Source organism: Mustela erminea, chromosome 20 (genome assembly GCF_009829155.1).
Source record: "Mustela erminea isolate mMusErm1 chromosome 20, mMusErm1.Pri, whole genome shotgun sequence".
NCBI lineage: Eukaryota > Metazoa > Chordata > Mammalia > Carnivora > Mustelidae > Mustela > Mustela erminea.
This window is the reverse complement of record NC_045633.1, coordinates 21561750-21589644: the sequence shown is the minus strand read 5'-3', so window position 1 is coordinate 21589644 and position 27895 is coordinate 21561750. Positions and strand designations below refer to the sequence as shown.

Sequence of the window (27895 nt, the reverse complement as noted above, 5' to 3'; positions counted from 1 at the left end):
CCATTGCCAAGGGTCTGATGACTGCCTGAAGGGGAATTAAGCACACGGTAAGGTTATTGACCAGTCATGGGTCTAAGCCAATGTCTTCTTCTTCCTCTTCAGGCTCTTGGATTTCCTTTGTAGGCAGGTTTTCTTCTTGGCTCATCAGAGGGACCAGATCCGAACTTCTCTTGGCAATGGAAAGGCAAGAGAGAGCTGTCTGAGCAAGAGCCGGACGGAACATAGTAAGAACAGTAGACACTTTAAAAGTATGTTGTGAAAAGTATTCCTGTGAAAGTCACTTTTCACTACAAAATGCAAATGTTACTGAGATCAATTGTTTAGATCATGTAAAAATGATAGAGTAAGTCTTTGACATTCAATTGCTGTATTTTCCTATATTCAAAAGTAAACAATCCCTTTCAACACTCAAGCTTTAACAGGGTATTCTGAGGTTATGTGAATTGCTAGTAGAAGCTATTGGCTTAACAAATCAGTAGTTTGGTTCTTTCAGGGGAACACAGTTCCAGATAAGGACCTTTGCATTATTTTTTTTTCCTGCAGCATGAATTCCTACACAGGGGGAGGGGAATGATATACTTCCATACGCATTGTGTCACTGCTCACCTTGCTGGTGAGTGGCCTTCAGACTCATATTCGAGGCCATTGTGGGAAAGGGAACTGTGGCCTATACAATGTTGTATAAGTTCACAGAAGAAAGCTCCTTTATCCGGAAAGTGTGGATGCTAACTGAGGTATAGCCCTTGAGGATGTTTTCTTCCCTGTGAATTTTCTAAAAATTGGAGGTTTTAGCCAAGATGGGTATTTATCCAATTTTGGCTTTAATGAGGTTTTCCCATTTCTGCATCTTTTCTGACAGCCAGGGAATTCAGAGTTCCTTATGAAACATTTCAGGTTGAGGCAGGATCATCAGACCTTTCTTGATCCCATTTCTGCTTTCGGGTCTTACATGCTGAGTGGGTTTTTTCATGCCGGGTGCAGTTGGACAGCCGACCAAATCTTCTCCCACATTTTCTGCAACTATATGGCCTTTCAGCCTCATGACTCTGCAGATGAAGCACAAATTCTTTGTTCTCTGGGAAGGTTTTCCCACATTCTGGACACTTAAATATCTTCTCCCTTATATGGATTCCTTCATGGCGACTCCGATGAGAGTTTTGACGAAAGTTTTTCCCACACTGAGAACATGAATAAGGTTTCTCTCCTGTATGGATTCGCTCATGTTTATTAAGGTTTGTTTTATGATTGAAGCTTTTCCCACAGTGACTACAGTCATAGGGTTTTTCTCCAGTGTGAGTCCTCTGGTGGGAAATAAGGTAAGAACTTTCATTAAACTGTTTCCCACACAGTGGACAAGTGTACCATCTTCTTGTTCTCCGATTTCGGGTAAGTGCAATCACATTGATATCCACATATTTTGAGAGTTCCTCTAGTGGAGTATCATTTTCAATGGTAACTAGAAGATTTCTCATTTTCCTTTGCTTGGGAATAGATGTATTTAGTCTGTCTTTATGGCAATATGGAGATTCCTCAGAGACCATAGAACGATCTACTTCATCACAATCTGCAATCTCTTCTCTATGATCTTCATTCTCTATGGTTTCTTTCTGAAGATCTTCACTCTCAAGATTAACATCATTGGCTGTGGAAACAATGAGAATTTAGTAACTTTTGAGGGATATGACACCAGGCAGGCAAAAACAAGTTAGATTTCTCATCAAAAAATAATCTTGAGGGATGCCTGGGTGGCTCAGTTGGTTACGCCGCTGCCTTTGGCTCGGGTCGTGATCCCAGGGTCCTGGGACCAAGTCTCACATCAGGCTCCTTGCTTGGCGGGGAGCCTGCTTCTCTCTCCACCTCTGCCTGCCTGCCACTCAGCCTGCTTGTGCTCTCTCTCTCTCTGACAAATAAATAAGATCTTTAAAAAAAAAATCTTGAGTGTCAGAAATCTGAAGACTAGCAAATAATCATTATTAACACTCCTTTTCCGCTCTTATTGTGGGTGATATATATAACTGATAAATCTTACTATGCAATGTGAGCACACAGCCCCCCCCGCTTTTTTTTTAAATGAAATGAGTGGGACTACACTGAAAGATTTCATGTTTGCTTTCTGAATAGGCAGTAATTACTCAACAAGTGCATATTGATCTTATTATATTCTATGTAGAGCAGTGAGCTAAGGACCAAGGGATGAAGGACATAAATATTAAAGGATACCACTCATACTCTTTTGGAGGCTAGTAACTGAACAGTGAGGTGAGTTATTTCACTACATTTAATACTATCATATTACAGGATTCGATAATACTGTATGTAATATCCTATATAGTGAAAAACTGGAAACAATTCAAATGACCAGAAATAATTAAGGCATATCACATTCACTCAGCTGGTGATTATTTGGGCATTACAGTGATGACCAGAAATAATAAAACTAAAGTATGATGGGAATCAATGTGGTCTCTTAGGGGAGCAGGGGGATAGTAATTAGGCAATGGGCACAAGAGGGACTTCTGGGATGCTAGGAATAGTAATTTTGAATGGTGATTAGACAAATGTATACATTTTGTGAAAATCAAAGGTGAACACTTATGATTTGTACACTTTCTGTATTTATACCTCCAAAAGAAGTCTGTGTAAAATAACAGATTATAAAGACTAGATAACAAAGTTAAAAAAAAAAAAAAGTATGCCATGAAAAGGTAGGGTGAAAAGGGACCCCCAAAACTCTGGGCAACTTGCTGAAAATAAAGGGTTAAATCAACCACTTTGATATGTGGCTGACCACAGCATGGAATACGTATCTTTGCTGGACTTGACAGTTTCACACTAAAAGGCGTTTTCTTTTTCATTCACTTCCTTAGGTAATGCTGAATCATGGCTGCCTGGGTGGCTCAGTGGGTTAGGGCCTCTGCTTTCAGCTCAGGTCGTGGTCCTGGGGTCCTGAGATCGAGCCCCACATCAGGCTCTCCGCTCAGCAGGGAGCCTGCCTCCCCCCACTTTTCTCTGCCTGCCTCTCTGCCCACTTGTGATCTCCATCTATCAAATAAATAGATAAATACATCTTAAAAAAAAAAGAAAGAAAGAAATGCTGGGGTAAGTAAATGGCAATACTTATCACAGCTCTTGACAGAGATTCCCACACTTCTTTCAAAAGCAGCTTACCAATTTTAATACTACCATCAACATGTGGGTATCAATTTTACCTAATTTTGCCAGCATTAGATTGAACTTAAAATCATGTAATGGGTGTAAAATGGATTCTCATTGTAGCTTTTTTTGTACTTTAGTATTAAAATCTACTAATTGATTGGGCTGAGACTTTTAGAAATTTAAATAAATTTTACATATTACAAATCTTAATCTGTGTCAATCATTACTGATACAAATATTTAACTGAAGTCTTCCTCTGTAAATCCACAACTTAGAACCATAAAAAAGTATCAAAATCTGATAAATTTTCTATTTTCTAGGTATTCCTTTATGACTTATATTTATACTTAACTCTTAATACATTTGGAGCTTAATATCACACTGTAAATTATGGTTTGTAATGTGTAATACTGGTAAAAATCAGCAAGAATATCCTTTTTAAAAGTTTGACTCTTAATGTTTTTAGTATAAATAAATTTGGGGCACTGATATCTTTACATGATTGTAGTTTTTGCATTTAGACTTGCATTTCTCCAATTTTTAAAAATCTTTATTTACCAGTAAAACATCTGTGGTTTACTTTTTTTTACTTTACTTTTTTTTTTTTTTTTACTTTTTTACTTTTTTTACTTTACTTTTACTGACCAGGACCCTGGGATCATGACCTGAGCTGAAGGCAGATGCCTAACGACTAAGCCACCCAGGTGCCCTTGTGGTTTACTATTTTATAGCCATTCTGAATGGCAGCTTCCATCATTTTGTGTTAAGAATGCTATTGTTATATATTCCTATCTACCTACTTTAAAACTATTGAAGAAGTTTTTGTTGATTCTTTTAGATTTTCTAAGTATAAACCTTATTTTGGGTCCCTCCTTTCCCAATATTTATTCTTATTCTTTTTTTTTAAAAGGTATTACTTATTGGGGCGCCTGGGTGGCTCAGTGGGTTAAAGCCTCTGCCTTCGGCTCAGGTCATGATCCCAGGGTCCTGGGATCGAGCCCCACATCCAGCTCTCCGCTCCACGGGGAGCCTGCTTCCTCCCCCACCTCTCTCTCTCTGCCTGCCTCTCTGCCTACTTGTGATTTCTCTCTCTCTGTCAAATAAATAAAATCTTAAAAAAAAAGGTATTACTTATTTAATTGAGAAAGAGAGACAGAGACAGTGACAGAGATAACAAGAGAGCACAAGCAGGGAGGAGAGGGAGAAGCAGGCTCCCCGCCAAGCAGGAAGCCTGATGTGGGGCTCCCTCCCCGGACCCTGGGACTATGACTGAGCCAAAGGCAGACGCTCGACCCAAATATGTCCCTCAGGCACCCCAATATTTACTCTTCTTAACCTCTTATCTTTTTGCTTTATCCAGTTGATATTAATAGTGATAGCAGGGGCGCCTGGGTGGCTCAGTGGGTTAAGCCGCTGCCTTCGGCTCGGGTCATGATCTCGGGGTCCTGGGATCGAGTCCCGCATCAGGCTCTCTGCTCAGCAGGAGCCTGCTTCCTCCTCTCTCTCTCTCTGCCTGCCTCTCTGCCTACTCGTGATCTCTCTCTGTCAAATAAATAAATAAAATCTTTAAAAAAAAAATAGTGATAGCAGGTTTCCCTATTTTGTTCTTTCTCTTTTTTTCAAGATTTTATTCATTTATTCGAGAGAGAGCGTGCACGTGTGAGAGAGCATGAGCAGGGATGGGGGGGTTGGGAGGGAAAGGAGCAGAGAGAGGGAGAATCAGCAACCTCCTAACTAGCATGGAACCCAAAGTGGGGCTTGATCTCACACAACACTGAGGTCATGACCTGAGCTGAAATCAAGAACTGGATGCTCAACTAACTGAGCCACCCAGGAGCCCCAGTGGACTAATTTTTAAGATTAAAAAAAAATTTTTAGTAGCTAATATATAGTTCATATGGTTACAAAATCTAAATATGAAAAGATATATGCTAAGAAGTCTTACTCTAGTCCCTGTCCCCATCCATTCTACTCATTGCCCAGACAGGTAGCAGTTTTTATTAGTTTCTTTTTATTCTTCCATAGATGATAGGTTTTCCTTTCTCCCCTTTTTTATATAAAGGATAGTAAACTATGTATATGTCTGATACTTGCTTTATTTTGATCATTACATTCCAGTGCATGGCGAAAACCATTATGGCTATAATGGTTTCATTACATTCCAGTGCATTTGCTGTGTGGACACATCATATTCAACTAGCCCCCTGCAGAGACACTTGGATTATTTTCAATCTTGTTTTCACAAACAGTACTACAATGAATAACCTCATTTGCATATTATTTTGAAAGTACGCTGTTATCTGTAGGTTAGATTCACAGAAGTGGAACTGCTGGATGCTTTAATACTGGTAATCAGATTCCCATATATAGGGAGTGTCCCATTCTACATGTCCACCAGGATTACACCTTTTCCCCAACAACCTCACTACCAATGTGTTAAGTTTCTGATTTCTAGAAATCTGATAGATGAAAAAAGGTGGTAACCTGGTAGAAGTTTAATCTGCATTTCTAATTAAGAGTAGGGCTGGACATCTTTTCATGTGTTTATGGTTCATTTGTATTCCTAAGCATATCTGCTTGGGCTTTTTCTTGGTGTGCAAAGTAGGGTATGATTCGCCAAAAGGCTGAGTTGTACCAACACCTTTAAGAGCCCCTTCCTTTCCATTGCTTTTCTTTTCAATTTTCCTGGTTATTCGTGTTTATTTTTCCAATTGAATTAGAGATCAGATTATCTAATTCCAGGGGAAAAAAATCCTACTGGTATTTTTAAAGGGATTACATTCACTTCATAAACCGACTTGGGGAGAACTGATGTTTTAATGTTAAATTTTCCTAGTCAACATGATATTCCTTCCCATTGGTTCAAATCTACTTCTGTGTTGTACTATAGATTCTGAAACAAGCTATATTCTAGGAGAATTATGTAATTTTTTAAAATTTATTTTTCTTTAAAGATTTTATTTATTTATTTGACAGAGAGAGAGAGAGGGAGAGAGAGACAGCAAGCAAGCACAACCAGGGGGAGAGAGAGAGGGTGAAGCATGCTCTCCACTGAGCTGGGAGCCCAATGCGGGGCTCCAGCCCAGGACCCTGGGACCAGGACCTTAGCTGAAGGCAGACTCTTAACTGACTGAGCCACCCAGGCACCCCTAGAAAAATTGTGTAATTTTAATTTGTATTTCTCCTGTGGCCCAAGGTTCTTAATAATCATTTCTCAGTGAAGGGAACTTTTTTTTTCCAGTTTCATTATTACTTTCTCCTTGTACTGCACTGTGATAGATCCTGTTGTGTTATTTCCACTTTCTGGAATCTACTGAGTCTGTCTTTGTTGTGCAGTAGGTAGTCAATGTGCACTAATCTTGAAAAGGCTTATACTCTCTTACCACAGAAGAGGGCAGATATGACCAAAGAACTATCTTTTCGAAAATTTAAGTGTTCTACATTTTCAGTTGTTTTATGTGATTCACTTCAACTGACACACTTTCTTTCCTCCGCCAAGGATTCTTCTGTGATTCCTATACCTCCAAGGTTCATTCCCTCACACTTTTCCCTTTTCAAACTACTTAATGTTACTATTTCAAATGTCAGCTATATACTGATGACTCCCAAATCTCTACATCTTTATATGTGACCTCCAATTCCTAAAATCCAAGTACCTGGAGAATAATCTCATTTTATTTCCTGTCATGGATTCAGTCTCATCTAAAATCAATTCTATCTTCTTGCAAACTCTGTTCCTGGGTCCAAATCCTATCTTGACCTTGTCATAGCTCTTTATGGCTATAATGGTTTCATAATGGTTATCTTTTTATGTGACTGACTTATCTTTTAAAAACAAACTGGAAGCTTTAGTGGGCAGGAAGGGAGCACTATGTATCATTTCAACCCACTGATAATCAACTCCAGAATCCAACTCTGCCTAAGTACACAGCAAGTAGCATATATTAAATGTTGGTTTAAATCATCAGCTTTCGGGTATGGTTGATGATTGGGCCTGAGAGCCTCAGGGTCCATGACCAAAGTGTTCCTGGAATTAGCAACATACCCATCAACCAGTCATTTAAAATAAATGCTAATTTTACCAAAGACTGAGAAAAACCCAGTGTAATAAATGTGATCTGTTTATGCTTCTCTCTAAAATAAGAAAATATTAGGGTTGCTTGGCTAGCTCAGTTAGTAGAACATACCTGTTCTCAGGTCGTAAGCTGGAGCCCCACTTTGGGTGTAGAGTTTACAATCGATTACTCAATCAATCACTAAGTGTGTACACACATACACACACACACAAAATACATAAAATCTTAAAAAATATTACATAGAATAACTTGTGGGAAATTAACCAGGCTCTCCATGTACCACACTACCCTGACCACACAATGTAAGACAACTACGGAATTCAACAGTCATGGATTTGATTTTGTTACCCTAGGCAACTCACAAACCCCACTTTCTGCTCCACTTAAGCCTCAAAAGCAAACAGCCCTGAAGGCAAAGTAAAAAGTAATAAGGCACTTGGCAAAATGATTTCTGAGGGCCCCTGACTCTAGGTTAGCAGTGTATTTGTAGAAAAATGCTGAATCATCTCTTAGCAGCTTACAGAGAAGCTGCTGCCAGATGAGTTCATATGTAGTATTCTCATATAAGAATAGTTTTTAACCATTACTGGCAAATAAAGACAAATGAAAGAACGCCCCATTCACCAACCATATAGACAACTCACTGAAAAAATTTTGAGAAATGCAGCAGGAAGGCAGTGTAATTCTAAGATTGCAAGCTCTAATATTAGAATTCCTGAGTCCAAATCCCTACTCTGCTACCTACTGCCGTGTGACCTTTAGCAATTTTTCTTTTTTTTGTTTTGTTTTGTTGGGAAGGAAAGCAAAGTTTATTGAGCACTAGTATGAAGCTCCTGAAGAGGGAGGGACCCAAGAGGGTTGCCCAACCTTTAGCAATTTCTTAATATGTTTCTGCTTTAGTTCTGTCATCTGTAAAACAGTAATAATTCGTATATTTTACAGTACTTTTGTGAGCGATGTATGTGATAATAAAGGCATGCAAAGCACTTAGACTAGTACCTCGTACATAGTGGCACATGGGTGCTTGGTAAGTGCTATATAGTATTACCATCAACATGGGATGTATTTGCATTCACACTAGTAGACTTCATAACTACTAGACATCAAGGGGAAAAAAAAGACTTAAAAGAATCATGGGTCCAATGAAAACACTAATTGAAAATACACCTGTTGAGGGACTAGCATTAAATGCAGAAAATGGACTCAGAAACAATCAGCCTGCATTTTCTATCTGTTTGAATGTGTGATGTCAGGACATCAGCTGCAGCTCTTGCTTACAAAAACAAGTCTCCTCCACCCCTGCTGCCCTAAAGATACAAGAAAAATGGCCACCACAGCTGGGGCAGGGTCTGCCACATGGGATAGAACAAAAATGAAACGTGTGTGACCGTGTACTTAGCTAGTGTCAGTCAGGTCTTTAAAAAATCTGACAAAACAGAACATGCTTTTTCCACAGCATTCAGTATGAACACACAAGATCTCTCACCCAGTAACATCATCTCCCCGACATTGTCTTCCTTCTCTGAGGTGGGCTGTTGAGCAGCATCCAGGCTCACACATTCTTCTTGGGAGTGAAATACATTCAAGTCCTCAAGGACCACCAGTTCCTGAAACAGCAAAAGGCCCCCTTCCTTAGTAACAAAGGTTCTTTGGTTCTTTTACAGCTCTGCTGGCAAAAAAGACTGAAGCCCAGTGATCAGGGAAGGGAAGGTAAAAGGGGTCTATAAATTCCACACAGCTGCAGCACGGACCAGAGAGCCAGGCTGAGACAGGAGCCAAAGGACAAGCAGAAGAGAAATATCCAAGGAGGCAGTGAAAAATGAGCCCACTCTCCTTACAGACTCCCAAGAATGTATTTTTTTTTAAAGATTTTATTTATTTATTTGACAGAGAGAGATCACAAGTAGGCAGAGAGGCAGGCAGAGAGAGAGGAAGGGAAGCAGGCTCCTTGCTGAGCAGAGAGCCCGATGTGGGACTCGATCCCAGGACCCTAAGATCATGACCTGAGCCAAAGGCAGCGGCTTAACCCACTGAGCCACCCAGGCGCCCCCCAAGAATGTATTTTTATACATGGGTTGGCTGAGCAGGGATTGCTGAAAGAGCAGAGAAGGTGAGGTACTCAAAACAGTGAACGGGAAAACCAAACCCACCTCAGGCTCAGTTTTCAAATACAGAGACACTGTGTCCTGTTTCTGCTGGATTCCTTCTCTGGGCAGAAGCTTCACCATGGGATGATGTTGCACTGGGTAAAGAGGAAGCTGTAGTTAATGGAAAAATCAGTGGCTCTAATATGGGAACCCCTAACTACACCTTAAAGCCACACTGTCCTCACTCCTTCCGAAGGCAATTCATGGATCTTTTTTTTGCTTCTGTGAGCCCAGGAAGAGTTCAAGCCATAAACCACAGGGTCTTGAACGTATATAGGGTCTCCTCATTATGGAAAGAATGATTCTCTTAAGAACTTTAAAAATTCCCATTACTACTAAAGGGAAGGCTAGAGGAGGGTAATGTCCGAAGATGCCCACAAGCACAAAATTTCCAAAATTCCACATAAACTGCAGTCAGTTCAACAATTCATCCACATTTCTTTATCCTAAAATGATAAACACCCACCCAACGTTTGGGTAAAAAAATGACACTATGTTTGTTCTATGGGTTTACACACACCCAGCAAGCCACTCCAGTTCCTGCTTGAGCACAAACACTCCCTCTCCCCAACATGCTGACGTTAGAATCCACTTTTTTCAATACCCACTATCCTAACTTGAATTCATCACTAACATAAAAACCTATGTCTGCCCCTACTACCAGTCCCTTCTCTTCTAGTGAAACAGCGTGTGCTTCTTACGTCTGTTCTGAAAGTTTGAGCTCACATCCTTCATAATAACCAAGGTCTCCTTGACTTTCTGATTGGGCTGGACCAGGCTTGGCTTGGGCAAGAAGGTGAGGAAGTGCTCCAGAACCAGCTGGTGGATGGTCTTGGGCCCACTAGTAGCATCCCGAAGTAGGTCTTGGCCCAGCTTGGAGTCCGGAGGAACTCTCAGTATAAAAGACCGCTTAGGCTTTAGGGGCATTGGAACCACTTTTGCAGCCATCACGCCTTGCAATCACACACCACACTCGTTTCGCAGAGCTTCAGGAGTCACCTCTTACTGAAGAAAATCTGTCAGGGAGCCGAGCTGCAGACGAGAGAAACCATGGTTTACCCACAAAGACCAGGTCCAATATACGGCCTGGACAGTGGGGCCACATGAGATTTAAAGCAGAAGGAAAGACAAGTTGGGGTGAGGAACTGCGAACGCAAACGGAAGGTCCCTGAACTGGACACTCCTAGCAAGGCCTGAGAGGAAGCTCTGAGAACGAAAGCTGGAGGATGCCCAAACCCCAGGGGTCACCTTTCTGAGAACATACATGAAGTGCAAATTCCACTGGGAAGAGCGGTTTAACTCCTGCTGGTAGGAAGGGCAGTGGGCTAGAAGACAGGAAACCTGGGGTCCAGTACGGAGGGCATCAGCTTAGAAGTTGGCTTGGCCATAAATGAAGCCGAACTGCGCACCTTGGATCGCAGGTCCCTCGGGTGCCCTTGCGGGGCGGGGGGCAGTGCATCGCTCATGGAGCAAACAAGACCGCACGAGAAGCCCATACACGGCCTGCTGACTCCTTTCGTGGAAGCCCTGCTGAGAGCGGCGAGGGACATCCCAGGGGGACCAGCTGGCCAGGCCCATTCCGGAGCCTCTCCCACCGGCCAAGGGGTACCTTTATCACAAAGCCCAGACGGCAGCATTGCCCGGAGTGAGTTTCCGGCTCCCTAGCTGGCCCGGCTCCCCTAGCAACAGACCAAGCTCTGCTCCCCAGAGGCCATCTCAGCCTGCTTCCCGCCCTCGCGGAGCCCCTCACCTCTCAGGGCTCTGCCTCCCCCGGGTGCTCGCAGGGGACGGCTCAGAGACCCCGGCGCAGAGAGACCGGGAAACGAGGCGCGAGACGCCGAGCCCTCCCCTCGCCCTTCGGAGTGTCCTCACAGGCCGCCGGCGACTATTGGCTTGAGGCGCCGTCAGTTGGGGAGGACGACCTGGACACGGAGCCTTCTGGGAGGCCGGACGCCCCCGCAGCCGTGACGTCACAACCGGTGCCTCGTTTCCAGTGCGGAAGCCTGGTCTCCCCGCTCGGAGCGGGTGGGCTGTGCTTGAGAAGGCGACTCTCGAGGACGACAAGCAGAGCTCTCAGCGCCAGAGGGAGGACGGGCTGGCGGCAGCCGCTGTTTCCGTGGCTCTATCTGGAAGACAGAAAGCAGAAGGTAGGCTCCAATCCTCCATGACGGGCTGGCTCCTCTCCAGGTACTGGTGGTGTCCCTCCGTCGCCTGCTGGGAAATGTAGTTCGGCTCCGAACAGCCACTGGGAGGCCGCTAGGCGCGGCGGTTGGGGCGGGTCAGTCCCACCCCCGACTCCATCCTGCTTTCTCCGGGCTCGACAGGAAGTGGGCTGCCTCTCGGACCGGAAGATCTGAGAGAGGCTGCTGCTGTCTCCGCCGCCGCATCGTGGGTCTGTCGAAGGACCGCTGAGGCGGTGAGTGGGTGGCGTGTCAGGGTCTGTGCCCGGTTCTGGGTCCTGTCACAGTTGTCCCTTCCGGTAAGGGCGGCCCATAGATCAGAACCTGGCGACCTTCCTCTCCCCCGCTTGCCTCCTTCTACCTTGCGATCTGAATGGGCCGTCTTGTTTTCTGGGAAATCGTGGTGATCATTTTCCAGTCGCCTTCGTTTCCGTCCTCAGCCTCTCAGGGAGGCCTAACCGCCCTTTCTCCGTGAGTTGTTTCCGTACTCGGTTCATTCCCCAGTGAAGCGCTGATCAGGGTTGTGACAGCCCCGGGGCAGGGAGCGTTTTATTCTTCTATGTAATGCCTGCCTCCCGCTGGATGACCAAAGTAAAAGTATAGATGAATGTTTTTTTCCCTTAACGCTAACTAACTATAGGTGACTTACTTAGCCATGTTTTAAAATATGTTACAGACTAGTGTTAAAACTGTGGTACCAAAAGTTTTTCTAAAAATAAAGGATACTTGCTTTTCCAGACATCAAAAGCCAAAAACGAACAGTAACAAAAACTACTTGAATCAAAGCAGTGTGGTTTGAACCAGACGTCAATAAGTAGAACAGAAAAGAATAGTAAGTGCTAAAGTTGATCTGAATGTACATGGACCTCTATGAAAGGGTAGCATTTCAACTTAGTGTAAAATAGATGGTGCTAGCAAAAATTGCCTACTCTTCTGGAAAGACAGCATGTGTCCTTATACTGTGTACAAGGAATTTAATATGGATTATGTATGTGGAATTTAATAACCAATAAGAGAACATAAAAGAACATTAATTTAATGTTGGGGCAGCTTGCGTAACTCAGTCAGTTAAGCATCTGCCTTCAGCTCAGGTCATGATCTCAGGGTCCTGGGATTGAGTCCCCAGTTAGGTTCCCTGTTAGTGGAGACTCTGTCTCCCTCAGCCCCCCCCCCCCCGCAACTCCTCCCCTACCCAGCTCATGCTCTCTCTTTCTCTCTCAAAAATAAATCTTTAAAAAACCCTGATAAGTGGCTAAACAAGATGTAATATATCCATATAAGAATAAGAAATGAATGAGTACAGTATATGCTGCAACATGGATGGAGCTCGAAAACATTATGCCAAGTGAAAGGAGTCAGTCATAGAAGACCTCATACTGTGTGATTCTGCTTGCATGAAATGTTCAGAATAGGCAAATCCATAGAGACAAAAATAGGATAGTAGTTACCAGGGATTTGGGGAAGAGGAGAGTGTCAAGTGACTGCCAGTGGATGCAGGGCTTGTTTTAGGGGTGAGGAAAATGTTCTGGATTTAGTGGTGATATTTCCAAATTGTGAATTTGCTAAAACCCACTTAACTCTACACTTTAAAGGGGTGAATTTTGTGGTTTGTGAATTAAATCTCAATTTAAAAAAAAACACGATAGAAATTTTCATCATACAAATACTGGTGTTTAGTATGTAAAATATTTTTGAGGGGCGCCTGGATGGTTCAGTGGATTAAGCATCTGCCTTTGGCTCAGGTTATGATCTCATGATCCAGGGATTGAGTCTTGCATCGGGTCCTTGCTTAGCGGGGAGCCTGCTTCTCTGACAAATAAATAAAATTAAATAATAAAATATTTTTGAAGAAGTACTAAAGACAACTAAGTTCAATATCTAGATTCCACATAGCAAATAGAATGAAGCAAAAGGTAGAAGTCCACATGGAAAATTCACAGCCTCACTAACAGATAATGAAATAAATTAAAACATAGGTAAAACCCCATTATATCTGTATTCAATAAGCAAAAAATGTTAAATGACAAACATTGCTTTGGGCATGAAACATTATTTAATCTTTCTGAAGGATCGTATGGCCCCCTGTAGCAAGTTTTATCAGATAGTTCACATTCTGGAGCCACTTTAGGAATAACAGGGGGAAAAAATATGTGTATGGGGAGATGGTGGAAAAAATACAGGAAGCTGTTTACGGAAGGGTTATAGCAAGGAAGAATTAGGAACAGCTAAGCAGATAGAGCACACGATCTCTGTCAGAGGATGGATTATGTGGGTAGAACAAGGCTCTGGGTTGAAGAAACCAGGACCACAATCATGGAGAAGCTGAGTCCAGTCTAGGCTCTAGGGTACAGATGGAAAGATGAGTTGGGGTAGGAGGGGTTTAGTGTTTAATCTTCATCTGATTCTTTCATCCCCTTACCTCCTTTCTCTTTACAGCTCTTTACATAGGGGATGATAGATCAGGACAGAATTTTTCAAAAACCGGACACTGGAGGGCACCTGGGTGGCTCAGTGGGTTGAGCCTTCAGCTCCAGTCATGATCTCAGGGTCCTGGAATCGAGCCCCACATAGGGCTCTCTGCTCAGCAGGGAGCCTGCTTCCCCCTCTCTCTGCCTGCCTCTCTGCCTACTTGTGATATCTCTCTCTCTCTCTCTCTGTGTCAAATAAATAAATAAAATCTTAAAAAAAAAACCTGACACTGGGAATATGTGTCAAACATGTGTCAAATGTTTTCCCACTATAGCAGTTCCATCTTTCTCACGGCGTTCAGTAGGGAAATGGAGTCTCACAATGACTGACTAAGTGACAACAAACTGAGTGCAAACTGAGTGCAGTTATGACCAAGTTTTATAATTGATTTATTTATGAGGCCTAGCCAATATTCTTAAAATCTGTAATTCATTAATCCAGGTACAAAAATATAATAGTCCAGTCTGCTTGTTTTGTTTCTCAGCTTTCCAAGTCCTCAAGGAAGAGGATAGGAGGATAGAATGAGGGGACACATCCTTGCCATAGAGCTCTGGGGCAAAATGAGGGTGAGCTCTCTGCCTTAGTGACATCTCAGGGTACTAATTCATACAAGGATTTATTAAGCTACAGCCATGTACTTCTTCCTCTTAGGTGTCATCAGCACATGTTCTCTTCACCCTTTATTTACCAATATTTGGGTTCTCAGCTTATTTCTGCTCCCATTCCATAGGCTCTTTGGGCACAGGCACTCTTCTCTTGTTACATTACCACAGCAGCTGGAACCCAGTAGGCATTCAATAATGACAGTTGAGTGTACAGATTCAAGATACAAGGCTGGGAGCCGGAAGAGAGATGCAAAGTGTTGGGCATTCATTGAGGCCTCTGGTCAGCCATGGGGCAGATGGTCAGAGGATCCATGTTCTTCCCTCCATCATGTATTCCCGGGCTGAACATAGGCTGAAGGGCCCCAGAAAAAGAGAAGCTGGTGAATGTGTATATGAGGGATTTGTATGTTACATTGTAAAAGGAAATGTCTCCAGCCATGTAGTCCAGGAAGATGCCCACACGTTTGGGGGCTTCCCTTATCTGCAGGCGTGTTGGGGGAATGGTGGACACCTGGTACTCATTTCGCTTCATCATCATCACCACCCAGTAGCCATTGTTGGCTGACAGCGTCATGGTCCCTTTCCTGCTTGCGGATGCCTTGCAGATGCCCAGGATCCACCCTGTCTTGTTTCCCACCTCCACTTCCCAGTAATGGCGGCCAGAGAGGAAGCTTGGAAGGCCTAGGGCAATGGTGCAACTATCAAATCTTTCTGGATTGTCAGGCAGACGATTCCACTTGTTTCCAAGTCTTACGCTCTTCAGGTTATTAGAGAAGATGAGGTTGGGGTGGGCAGTTTCTGTGTCCAGAATCACATTAACTGCAGAAAGAATTAGAATACCTTGTTGGGGGTCCATGGACAGTACACCCACAGGGTTCTCCCCACCTCCAGGGCACATTAGGGACATTCTTCTGGAACACACTGGAGGTCTGCACAGGGACCCAGTAGGTGAAGTCCACTTGCCTTAGTCTGGACACTTACCAGCATGTGCCTGAGCGCAAATCAGTTCTGGAACTACAGAGAAAAAGAAGAGGGGAGGGGTGCGGTGAAACCTGAGTGTCCCAGTTCAGAGAGTCTGAATGTACCCTGGTCATCACAACGAGGAAAGACAAGGACCCCTACCCCAGCTCAGGACCTTGTTTCCTCTCCTTGGATTAACCCCATTCTCCTGGACCCTATAGCCTGCCTTGGTGACTCTGTGGTCTGACGAGTTGACCCAGATCCCAAGTCCAGCACAGAGCCTATGAAGGCTTTCTTCTGCCTTTGTTACAGGTGTTATTCTCTCTTCTGAATAATGCCCAGAAATCAAGAGCACAGGGAATATGACAGTAACCCACAGCAAGCACATTCTGCCTTCGCTATACTCACCATTGAAGATGTCCATTTCTGAACGCAGGGTTTCTGAAAGAAGAAAGGGAGCTTGAGTTAGGTTCCCCAGCTAGGGTTAGATCAGGAAGAAGCTGAAGATGGCATCAGAAAGGCCATGGGATTTGGAAAAGGGATGTCAGAGGGGTCTGGGCTACATGGACATCAGAGAGGAAGCAAGCAGGTGCTTCCCCATTTCCCCCAAGCCCACCTACCCCAGAAAGACTTCATGCTCTTCTCCATAAACTCTGATTTCTGGTAGATCAAGTGGATCTTTTTCTCCACCTCTGGAGGAGTGTACCATGGCTTAGGAACAGTCGCTATCTTGACCCTAGAGACAAAAGACTGTTGGCCAGAGAGCCGCTGGTGCATGGGGTAGCCCAAGTTCCCATGAGGTGGAAGTAAGGTGTAGAGTCCACAGGGGACACCCAGCCCACTTGGGCTTGGCAAAGAAAGTCCTCCCTGGACTCTGAGTTTTTGGTTCTCAACTTTGGCCACAGATTGGCATCACCTAAGGAGTTATAAAAACCACTGATATCAAAACCACAGTGAGTTTTGGGCGCCTGGGTGGCTCAGTGGGTTAAGCCGCTGCCTTCGGCTCAGGTCATGATCTCAGGGTCCTGGGATCGAGTCCCGCATCGGGCTCTCTGCTCGGCAGGGAGCCTGCTTCCCTCTCTCTCTCTCTACGCCTGCCTCTCTGACTACTTGTGATTTCTCTCTGTCAAATTGAATAAAATCTTAAAAAAAAAAAAACCACAGTGAGTTTTAATAATGGCCTTAAAATGGTGTTAATATTGAAATGCTCAGCCCAGAATTATCTAGTCAAATTAATTATACTTCTTTAGTCCTTTTCTGTTGAAATAAAAATAATAGTAAATAAGAAAACCACAATGGGCTATGACTCATTAGGATGGTTATTATTGTTTTGAAAAACTGAAAATGACAGGTGTTAGCAAGGATGTGGAAAAATTGGGACTCTTGTGCATTGGTGCTAGGGACATAAAGTGGTACAGACACTGTGGGAAATAGTATAGTGGTTCCTCAAAAAACTAAACTTAGAGTTACCATATGACACGTCAATTTCACTTCTAAGTATTTGCCCCAAAGGATTGAAAGCAGAGACTCAAACAGATAGATGTACAGCGGTATTCATAGCAGCATTATTCACAATAGCCAAAAGGTGGAAACAACCCAAGTGTCCATTGATAGACGAAAGGATAAACAAATTTTGGCGTACACATACAGTAGAATATTACTCAGCCGCCTTATAAAGGGATGAAATTCTGACACATTTTACAATATGGACAAACCTTGAAGACATTACGAAATAAGCCAGACACAAAAGCACAAATACTGTATGATTCCACTTATATAAAGCAATTAGAGCAGTCAAATTCATAAAGACAGGACGTAGAATGGTGGTTGCCAGGGGCTGGGTGAGGCGGCAGTATAGGGAGTTATGTTTTAATGGTACGAAGCTCCCATTTGGGAGGATGAGAACATGCTTCAGATGGTGGTGGTGGTGCTTGCACGACAATAGGGATGTACTTAATGGCAAGGAACTGCATGTTTAGAAATGGTCAGAGTGGTACATTTCATTTTATATGTATTTTACCGCCAAAAAAGAGAAAAAATATATGCTCTTGAATTTATGCTTTTACACTCTTGAAGATCTGGATTTAATTTGTGTGCCAGAGCCTGGATGTCAGGATTTTGTAAAGCTCCTGAAGTGACTGTAATGTCCAGCCTCCTCCCTTCCCTCCCCTTCCTTCCCCAGTCTGGGCTTAGCATCTCCACTCCTAGACAGTCCTTCCCTCCCTGAGACCATAAACATTTGTGGTCTCAGGGAGGGAGGCACTTCTGCAGGAACAGTTTTCATGAGGCAAACTGCAATCCTTAGGAAGATTTCTTAGGAAACATCATTAGCACGATAGGCTGTGTTCATTCTTTGCTGTCTTTGACCCATGCTCTCTCTCCTGATCACACTCCCATTTTCCCTACGCAAATCCAGAAAGCACTTAGGAAGCTGCAGGAGATAGGAGGAGACCAGGAGGAGTCACACACCCGGGGTTGGGAGCATCTCCCTCCTAGGGATGCCTCCCCCACTGCTTCCTGCAGGATACCCAAGGGAACATGAGGGGACCTCTCGGTACCTGTGCAGGGTGACTCCGATGTCCTAGGAGAGAAAAGAGGGAAGCTCTCCATTATCAGTCTCCTAGGGGCTGCGCTGACTCCTGGTCTTTCCTCCTGGTCTTTCCGCTCTGGGGTGTCAACAAAACCCGGGCACCTCTCCCCCATTCTAAGTTTCATCACCCGAAGTGGCAGCCTGGTGGGGCTTGCAACAGAACTGTGCCCAAACCCTGCTCTTCTCTTCTGGGAGATGCCAGGGGATCCCTTTGAAAGCTGGGGCCACCCTGGGCTCCTGAGAGGTCATCAGAGGGGTCTGGTCACAAGACCTTTGTCTCGTACTGACTTGGGCAGAGCTAATGGCAGTGCTGGGAGCCCATGTCATCCTACTGGGCACACTGGGCAGGGGAAAGCCAGCCACACTCACCTGCATGAGCTGCCATTCTGGCTGAGACTGCTTGGCCTCCAGGTCCCCGATCAGCTTGTCAAGATGCGCAATGTCTCTGGACACTTGGGTGCTGTATTTCTCCCTGACCTGGCCAATGGTCTGGCTCAGATCCTCTAATGAGGCCACAAAGAGCTTCTCTTGCTGCTGCAGATGATGGTACAGCTGCTCCAACTGGTGCCGGAGTCTCTGCTTCTGAGTTTCAGTTTGTTTCTGAGGAACAGAAAGGTGTAGGTGTCTGTGCAGTGTGCTGGATGGGTGCGCCCAAGGAATCCCTAGAAGCCCACCTCCTGCAGGCAGGTAAGAGGCTGGATCCCTCAGCTTCTTGGAGGACTGGATTTCAGAGAAGGAGACAAAATGGGCCAGAACCTTCCCGAACAGACTGAGGGTGGCAGGGGCTGGCTCTTGTAAAATTCCCTAAAACCTAGTATTCTGAGTTGATTTGTATCCCCTCCAAAATTTATGTTAAAGTCCTAACCTCTAGGATCTAAAGAATATGATCTTATTTGGAAATAACATCATTGCGGATGTAATTAGGTAAGGTGAGGCATACTGGAGTGGCCATTAGAGTGGGGAAGTTGGGACAGAGACGCAGGGAAAACAGCATGCGAAGAGACAGGGAAAAGATGACATCAGCCAGCTGAGGGAGGGAAAAGATGACATCAACCAGCTGAGGGTAGAGTCCTGGAAGATGTCTCTCCTTCACAGCCCTCAGAAGGAACCAGTCCTGCTGATGTCTTGACTGTGGACTTCTGGCCTACAGAACTGGAGAGAATACATTTCTGTGGTTTAAGCCATTCAGTCTTCGGTACTCTGTTAAGGCAGACACAGGACACTAAGATATCTGATGTCATTTTTTTCCTTCCTTGAAAGCCAGTGTGAGGATGACATATGCCTGGGGTTGTAAATGGACAAAGTTATAGCCACCAAAGTGTCCAGGAGGGAGACTTGTCTCTACTCCCCACCAAAGTGCTGGCATGCAGAACGTCCTCAATGTGGCTCTGAATGAAGGCAGTCAGTCCACCTAGTGAATGTAACTGAACTTGACTTCTACTGCCATCACACGTAGGTCCGTGTTCTATCAAGAGCTTCTGTGGAAAGGTGGAGAGGCTCTAGAGAGCCTTCTCCTTCCTCTATGGAGGGAGAAGTCCCTTCAAATCTTCTAAGACTGGACTTGAGAGATCTCATCATTTTGAGTTCTTTAGTCCTTTTGAACCAAAAATGTTTCCTTACCTTTTGTTGTTAAGGATGCTAACATTGGCTTTTTTTTTTTCCTTAAAGAGGACAGATCAGTTGTCATGTTCAATGGCCTGTGTTCTAAAATTGTCTGATAATTTTGCTCATGATTAAATTCAGGTTCAGTATCTTAGACAGGAATACTGTATTTTTAATGCTCTGGGCTCCCTAACACGTCCCACGGGGAGGCAAATAGTGTCCAATTTGTCCATGACTGTTATTCAGGGATCAGTCACTTGGTTGAAGAGGGGTCTGCCTCACCTCTTCAGTATAAATATGTATTATTTCCTTTATAATTAATGAGTAATCCAAGGGGTGGTACTTTGAGAGGATGTCCATATCTTTTTCTCTTACGAACTTCTGCTAAAAATTTTAGCATCTGTTGACGATCTTTGTTGGTGTTGATTGTTATATTGGTGTTCGTATAGTGGAGAATTTCTTTTTTGAAGTATTGAGAAGTTTTTATTGATTGATTGATTTAAGTAATCTCTGCCCCCATCACAGGGCTTGAACTCAGGCCTCTGCGATCAAGAGTCATATAATCTCTGACTGAGGTAGCCAGGCACCCCATAACCATCCTTCCATACTTGTATTAGCTGTCATTGTGCTGTAAAAAAGAGTTTCCCACCCCTTCCATATGATTAAAAAAATTATATATGTATTTTGACTATTGAAAGAAGGAGGAGGAGTAGAAGTCTTGAAAACAGCATCACCTTTTCTTGGGGGCTCATGTTATGGCGAGTGTCTTAAGGGAAGACCAGACCTTCTTATCTCCCTGAGTTGCCCTGTGGCCCAGGCTTCTGCCTCATCTTCATGGTGGGAGGCATCCCTGACCTCTGCTTTACCCACAAGTTCCAAGCCACATGGTATTATAAGAAAGGGGTTTTCTTTTCTTCTTTTTTAGACAGAAGAGAGAGAGAGAGAGAGAAAGAGCTGGTGAGTGGGGTGGGGAAGGTGACGAGGGGAAGGACAGAAGGAGAGAGAGAATCTTAAGCAGACTCTACACCCAGCATGGAGCTCAATGTGGGCCTGATCTCACGATCCTGAGATCATGACCTGAGCTGAAATCAGGTCAGTTTTAACTGACTGAGCCACTCATGCACCCCAGAAAGGGGTTTTCTTTTACTACACTTCATGAGTTTTTGCAAAAGTTAGACACCTGGGCCAATGCCATGCCCACCCCCATTCCTGCCCTTTGTTATCTTTGCCTTTTTCCCATTGTGGTGTGGGAGATGGGATCTGGCCAACAGAAGGGGTCAGACAAATTAAGGCTGTTTGGGATAATTGAATTTGCTTGCAGGGAAAATGGAAGCAACTTGTGTGTCCAGGTTCAATAGCGGAAGACCAACAAGTGTATTTATTGAAATCCGTGGCATCACAAAATGACAGTTTAAAAGAAAATGTCTAACCATTTGAATTTTAAAAACCCATATGGTTTAAAAAAAACTGAAAAGGACAATTATAAAAACAATACAAAGGAGTATTTAAAATGGGAAAGTTTATTTTCCCATTTCCTCAATCCCACCCCTCACTGACAGCCACTGGTGTTAATTTCTCTAAACCATTTTGTGGTGAATATGAGAAAGCACAGTCTCCTTGGAGATTTCCTTTCCTGCTGGGTATTGGTCTCCCTGTCCAGGGACGAGCTCATCCTTGGACTCCTGTTACCCCTCTGCCCCCTCAAAAGCAGGTGATTCTAAACAGGTGATCAGTTCTGCTTCCCTATGAGACAATATACTTTGGGGACTCCCCTGCCCACTTTTGGTGCCCTCCCTCCTTTTGCGGGGGTGAACTCAGGCAAGGATTGGCCATAGAACACCCCTGCCCTTACCAGCAATTTTGCAGTCTTCTTATCCCCCTGAGATCTCTGTTCCTCTCCAGATTTTCTCAACGCCTTCAGATGCTCCAGCTGCTTTTGAATTTGCTCCTGAAAAAGAGGCACTTGTTGAAGCCTAAACTTGGCCTCTGCCATCTTTAGTTGGGCCAACTCTAGAGGGGAAAATCTGCTTTAGGAGATTTTGCTGCTTTAGCAGAATTTGCTGCAGCCAAGAGCATAGGGAGGGGGCCCAGGAAAGGGATGAATCCATCACTCCAGGGGAAGCATATCCAAGAAGTGGTGAGAGAGAGAGATTCTTAATGTCATGTGGGCACCTGGATTCGGCCATAACTGAAGCTAGTGCCCTTGGATCTCAGGTCCATGAACCAGTAAATTCCCTCTTTGCTGATCTGGCTTGTATTGTGTTTTTGCTACTTACGGCCGAAGAATGCTGACTAATGCACCAACATCCCAGGGTTGGGAAATAAAGTAGCCCGGACTTTTAAAAGCCTCTCCCCTCCCAACCCCCAAGAAGACCTACCTTGTATTCCAGGGCAGCCTCCTCGATGGGGCGCACCTGGTGGCCTCGATGCTCCTGACTCAGACTGCAGATGAGACAGATAGGCTCCCTGTGGTCCTCACAAAAGAGCAGCTGGACCTGCTTCATGTGTCGCTCACACTGTGGTAGGGACTTGGGGCTCAAAGTGGCCATGTGCAAGCCTTCTTGCTGCTTGTAGTCTTCGGAGTTATTTACTGTGAGTGAGGCCAGGTGCACGAGGCTGCTGGATGAGCACTTGCCTGAGGTCTTGGGTTCCCTAGAAGCAATGGAGTATCTGCAGGAGTCATCTCTTTCCTGGGCACGGCCAGGGGGATATACAGCCTCATCCTGTGGCTTCCCTGGAGACATGGCAGTGGAAGAATTTCCTGAGTGTGACAAACCCAGAACGTTATGAAGGGGTGCTTACAAAGGACAGCAGAGAGTGACAGCGAACCCGTGCTTGGGACACACAAATTCCTGGTTAGACTGTGGCCACTTCCAGCTTGTCCTCCCCTGACTTTGCTCCAGCAAGGCGGCAGACTACCCAGTGGACTTGAGGGCTAAGGGCTTATGACAGTCCCGAGACTTGGAATTCCTGGATAATTATCTTAAAATAAAAGGCCTTTTGTTATAAATTCCATGCTTTCCTCCTATACATATATGGATGTAGCAGGTGATATAAAGGTAATGTGACATTCTGACCAGTGTTTGCTTTGCCACATAAAACCACCATCCAGGCTTCTCATGACCCGAATGAGAGACCCCCTGGGGACAGTGATTCACTCATAGCCTGACCCCTAGCAGAGGTCCTGGCACATGGTAAGGATGTGAGAAGTGTGTGTTGAATGAGAGAACCAGAGGGACCTCTCTTCACATCCCTGTGCAGGAAGAATTCAATGGAAGTAGGGAAAGGGACTTGACTTTATAAGGCTGAAGGGTATAAACCCAACATGATGACAGAGAGCTACAACCAGCTGTGCCCTAGGACCATAGCACAACTTCATAAAGCAGAAATGACAGGAGGTACAAGAAGAAACAGAAACATACTCAATTCATTAGTCCCCTCCCACCGCCTCTCACAAGATCCCAGGAATTCATATCACATCTGTAAGTGAGACTGTGGGAGGGCCCCGTAGTAACCATTCTCCCCTCCTTTCCTTGCGATAGAATTGATTGCTGCTCCCCCCCCAACAAAGACCCCATTTCTTGCAGTTAGGTATGGCTATTTGACTACATTCAGGCCAAAGGGATATAAATGAAGGCATCACGAGCAGCTTCTAGAAACTTCTGGAAACTTTCCCTAAGCTTATACTCTTCTCCTTTGTCCTTCCATCCTGGTGCTTGAAATGAGGATGCCACCCTCTGAGACCATGAGTTTGAAAGCAAACTTGGTGGAGCAGAAAAACAGCAGGAGCCTTGGTTCCTCACCCATGGAGTACCTTATCTGTTCTGAGCCATCCACGTTATTTATGTAAAGAAGAAAGAAACTTCTGTCTTGTTTCAATTAGTGCTATTTTGACATTTCTATTACCCACAACCCAACATAATCCCAATTTCTGCCTCCTTAGTAAAAGAGATTTAGGATTTTAGCCAATAGCTCACCTCCCTGCCCAGAGAGGTGAATGGCAGACTCTTAGCCTCATGACATACAGCCATGGGGTCATTGTGAGAAGCGGGTATTTTTACCTAGTCTTTCCCAGAGGCTCAAGCTGGGGTCCATGACTGACTTGGCATTCTAAAGGATTTCAAAATGTCTAAGAACTTGAACTTTGATGCAGCATTTTATGATGATGTGCATACGTGCATTTATTTTTCAGGATTCACAGCCTACCTCAGATTCTCTATGGGTTGGGGATCCCAGGGGGGCACTCAGGGATCTTGTGACATAAATACAGTGGGGATAAAAGGTTTGTGGGGGAACACCTGCACAGGTCACCCTTCCTAAGGATGTCAGATCTTCTGAGTTCTGGGGTCCTTTCTTACCTGAAGAAGGGACTTCCAGACCTGAAGAGTAATGGAGTTCACTGCCTACCATCTCCCTCAAGGCCTCAGGGGGTTCTTGACCCTCAATTCCATTTTTCTTTGAGGGTCCTGTGGATTCTGGATGCTCCCAGGTCATCTGGTCTCCAGACAGTGATGCAGTGGAAAGTGTATTCCTGAATACTCCCCCCTTCGAAATCATGGAATGTTCTGGATTCCTGGAGCCTTTCTCTGGAGCCACGGTAGCACCTACATCCAGAGTGGCCACTTCACTGGGGGCGGCTGCTGAGTCTGGATGATCACTTCTCATTTTATCTTGAGAGAGAAGAGTTTCTGGTTTGGGAGTTTCTCTCTCTCCCAGAAAGATGTTAAGTTCAAGACTTCTGGGTCGCTTCTGCCCTGAAGGTAAATGTCCTTCAGAGATCTTGGGTTTTATTCTTCCTAGGGACCCAGTATGCGACCCGGAGTCAAGTTCTTGGAGCCGTCCTAAAGAGTTGGCATTCCTGGGTAGCCTGGCACTAGGACTCCCCTTCTCCCCCTGTGGTTTGCTAGGGAGTGGGCTTCTCCTGGCACCCAGAGTCATGCTCCTGGGCCTTGACTTGCGCAGCATATCCAGGCCCTCAGAACTCTTCTGATCTCTCTGTTTGCCCGGAGGCTTCTTCTGGGGCCCCCTTCCGGCCTCCTGCTGGCTGGATGGCAGGCCAGGGGCCCCATCACCATTTTGCCGCTGCCTGTCACCTTTCAGGCCATCTGGTATCTTCAGACCTTTGGGCTTATTCTCCCCAGAGGAACAAGACATTGCTGAACCATCAGTGCCACTTGCTTGTATCAGAAGCTCTGCAAAGAGAACAGGATGACAAGGCATGAAATTGTGCAGTGCTCAGGGCTAGGGGTTGAGAGAGAAGGGAGAGAAGGAAAAATCCTTTCAGAAATGACAAGTTCAGAATGTTCTAGGCAACAACAATTACCATTAAATAATAAAATGCTAAAAAAAAGATAAAAATAATAAAATGCTAATTATTTGCTATATATTTCTCAAATAGTGCTTTTCAAACTTCTTTGGCAGGAGAGCTGGTTTCCAATATAAGTCTTACACAAAATTCTTAATTTGTAAAATAAATATCCCCCCTGGTTTACTGGTATTAATGTGTGTGTGATTATAGGTGTGTAAAATTCTCTTATAAAACCCATCAATAAGAAGAATTAAGGTATTTGGCATAAAAATTTGAAAACAGATTTTGAAGGACAGTTAAAACTTCAGAAACTAATTGACTTCTGTTTTATTCTATGGTTTCACAACATGAAAAAAATCTTAACAGACAGGTAAGTAAGTGGAAATGGTGGTTTTTTAAAAAGATTTTATTTGTTTGAGAGAGAGAGAGTGAGAGAGAGAGCATGAGAAGGGGGAGGGTCATAAGGTGAAGCAGACTCCCCGCTGAGCAGGGAACCTGACATGGGACTCAGTCCCGGGACTCCTGGGTCACGACCTGAGCTGAAGGCAGTTCCTCAACCGACTGAACCAACCAGGTGCCCCTGTGTTGTTGTTGTTGTTGTTGTTGTTTTTAAAACAGCTTGCTTTCGGGGCGCCTGGGTGGCTCAGTGGGTTCAGCTTCTGCCTTCGGTTTGGGTCATGATCCTGGGGTCCTGGGATTGAGCCCTGCATCGGGCTCTCTGCTGAGCGGAGAGCCTGCTTCTCCATCTCTCTCTGCCTGCCTCTCTGCCTACTTGTGATCTCTGTCTCTCTGTCAAATAAATAAAATTAAAAAAAAAAAAACAGCTTGCTTTGAAGTTTCAGGATATGGTTTCATTAAACAGAAATGATAGTAAAGGCTTAATTCCAAGGACTACATAAAAAGGAGTTCAAGGACAGCACGAACTATTACCCTGGTGGCCTCTAGAATTTCAAAATTTTATTAATGACACATTTTAATATGCATTTGTTGGTTTTATAAGTTAGAAAAGTTAATAAAATTTGGATTAAGTATTTGTTAACATTCTAAAGAATCCCTGAATTATCTTCCTTGGATGAAACTTGAAAACCACTACTCTAACGAATAAAAGAAGATATCCTGTAATCAGCCCTTTAATTTTTGGTAGAAGAGGCTCTTACTAAAATTGCTTCAGAGCTGTTTAAAACACTTTGCTGTTGCAAACACTTGGCTTCCTGGGAAAATGTAAGTTCCTCAAACTGGCTCAAGAACAAATGGGAAAGCCCTGAAGATGCTAATAACCCAGCTTGTTTATTTATTTATTTAAAAGATTTTATTTATTTATTTGACACAGAGAGAGATATCACAAGTAGGCAGAGAGAGAGGAGGAAGCAGGCTCCCTGCTGAGCAGAGAGCCTGATGTGGGGCTCAATCCCAGGACCCTGGGATCATGACCTGAGCTGAAGGCAGAGGCTTTAATGCACTGAGCCACCCAGGCGTCCTAATAACCAGGTTTTATAACATGAAATTCTACTCATCAAATCACACTGGACTGAGATCATGGTTTTGTCCTATCAGTCTTTCATTTTTTTTTCCTATCAGTCTTTCAAAGAGTGGAGAACTTTTATGTTATTTAAACATTCTACTCCAGAAAAATACATGGAAAGCATTTCTAACGTGTCCTCAAAGTCTAGAAGTAGAAGAAATACTCAAACACTAACCAATACTTTTTAAGCCCATTACATATTTGCCCCCACATCTCAAATAATAAAAATTCTTTGAAAGCAAAAATCCAGTAGGCCATACTCGTTGATCAGAGTGTGATAAAATCAGAAAGTTACAGCAAAATAGGAATAGAAGAACAAGGAGGAGAAGAAGGAAGAAAAACAAGGAAAGAGAAAAGATGAAAGAAAGGAAAAGAATTGGGAATTTTAGAATACCTTTGTGAAATGTGTCAAAGAAGAGCTCAAAACTGAAAATAAGTGGATTTCAATGTGAACATTACCTGTTGACCCTGCTGATATGGTCAGTTAGCAAGCCCCCCCTTTTTTTTTCTCTCCTGAAGATACTGGTCTGTACATAGGGGTTAGTCACAATGAAGTTAGGGCCCCTTTAAGACCAGGCATCTAACTCCCGCCTCTCCTGATTCCACCCTGCAGTGAGAATCTCAGCCTCCCACTCCCAACACTCCCCGCCCCCCCTTCCTTGCCCTTTTTAAAAGCCATCAGGAGCCTTAGCTATAATAAACCAGCTCCAAAGACCTAAGCAGCACAAAGAACTTGCTCAACCAGAGTCCCTGGGGTCATGGTAGACCTGGGACTCCTAACCCCAAGTCACAGCACATTGGCCTAAACACAAGTTCCCTCTCGCACCTTCTACCCCATGAATAGCCAGCAGACACACGGGGAGAGGAATGGGGCATGGGGCCTGCTTACCTGGGCCAATCACCCTGTTAAGCTTCTCTGCCAGGAGGTTCTGGTTCATGGCCCTCAGGACTTGCAGGGTCAGCCTCGCAGCATTCTCTTCCCCATAGTGGGTGATCATCAGAGTGGCCAGCTTCACAGGTTTGGCATTCTGGAGGTGGCCCCAGGGGATCCGGGAGTGATCCTTCTCCAGGCTGATGCTCAGCTTAAACTTGAACTTCTCAAAGTCATTGTCTCCCAGCTCCTCCAAGGAGTCCAGTAGATGGTCACTGGGCGTCTTGATCATGCTGTTGACCAGGAGAGGCCAGAGCCAGCTGTCTGAAACAATCTCTGCCCTGGAACCCAGAGGATGGGTAAAAAGAAGCCACTTGTGAAATAGCGGAAAAGGCACAGGAAATGCTCT

General features: G+C 44.4%; 3 protein-coding genes across 4 annotated transcripts in view; 1 reads left to right on the top strand and 2 right to left on the bottom strand.

The window, feature by feature from the left end:
• Positions 1-160: 160 nt before the first annotated feature.
• Positions 161-11436, bottom strand: ZNF200 (zinc finger protein 200). Its single transcript, XM_032327970.1, has 5 exons — positions 11130-11436; positions 10081-10411; positions 9383-9474; positions 8719-8839; positions 161-1642 (listed from the first exon to the last, which is right to left on the bottom strand). Exons 2-5 carry the CDS (start codon positions 10325-10327, stop codon positions 891-893), a joined length of 1212 nt encoding a protein of 403 aa, XP_032183861.1. The 5' UTR covers positions 10328-10411; positions 11130-11436; the 3' UTR covers positions 161-890.
• Positions 10844-27895, top strand: part of LOC116581452 — a 28270-nt gene continuing 11218 nt past the window's right edge. The window contains exons 1-2 of the mRNA XM_032328629.1: positions 10844-11024; positions 11424-11526. Coding sequence (XP_032184520.1) covers positions 10844-11024; positions 11424-11526 — 284 coding nt within the window. The remainder of the gene's footprint in view (positions 11025-11423; positions 11527-27895) is intronic.
• Positions 14394-27827, bottom strand: MEFV (MEFV innate immuity regulator, pyrin). Of its 2 annotated transcripts, none has more exons than XM_032327918.1 (10): positions 27505-27827; positions 24144-24977; positions 22164-22546; positions 21638-21733; positions 18553-18783; positions 18152-18174; positions 16214-16329; positions 16002-16034; positions 15615-15647; positions 14394-15452 (listed from the first exon to the last, which is right to left on the bottom strand). In XM_032327918.1, exons 1-10 carry the CDS (start codon positions 27776-27778, stop codon positions 14899-14901), a joined length of 2577 nt encoding a protein of 858 aa, XP_032183809.1. In that variant the 5' UTR covers positions 27779-27827; the 3' UTR covers positions 14394-14898. The 2 variants fall into 2 exon arrangements, with proteins under 2 accessions (XP_032183809.1, XP_032183810.1); XM_032327919.1 differs by having other exon boundaries at positions 22164-22519.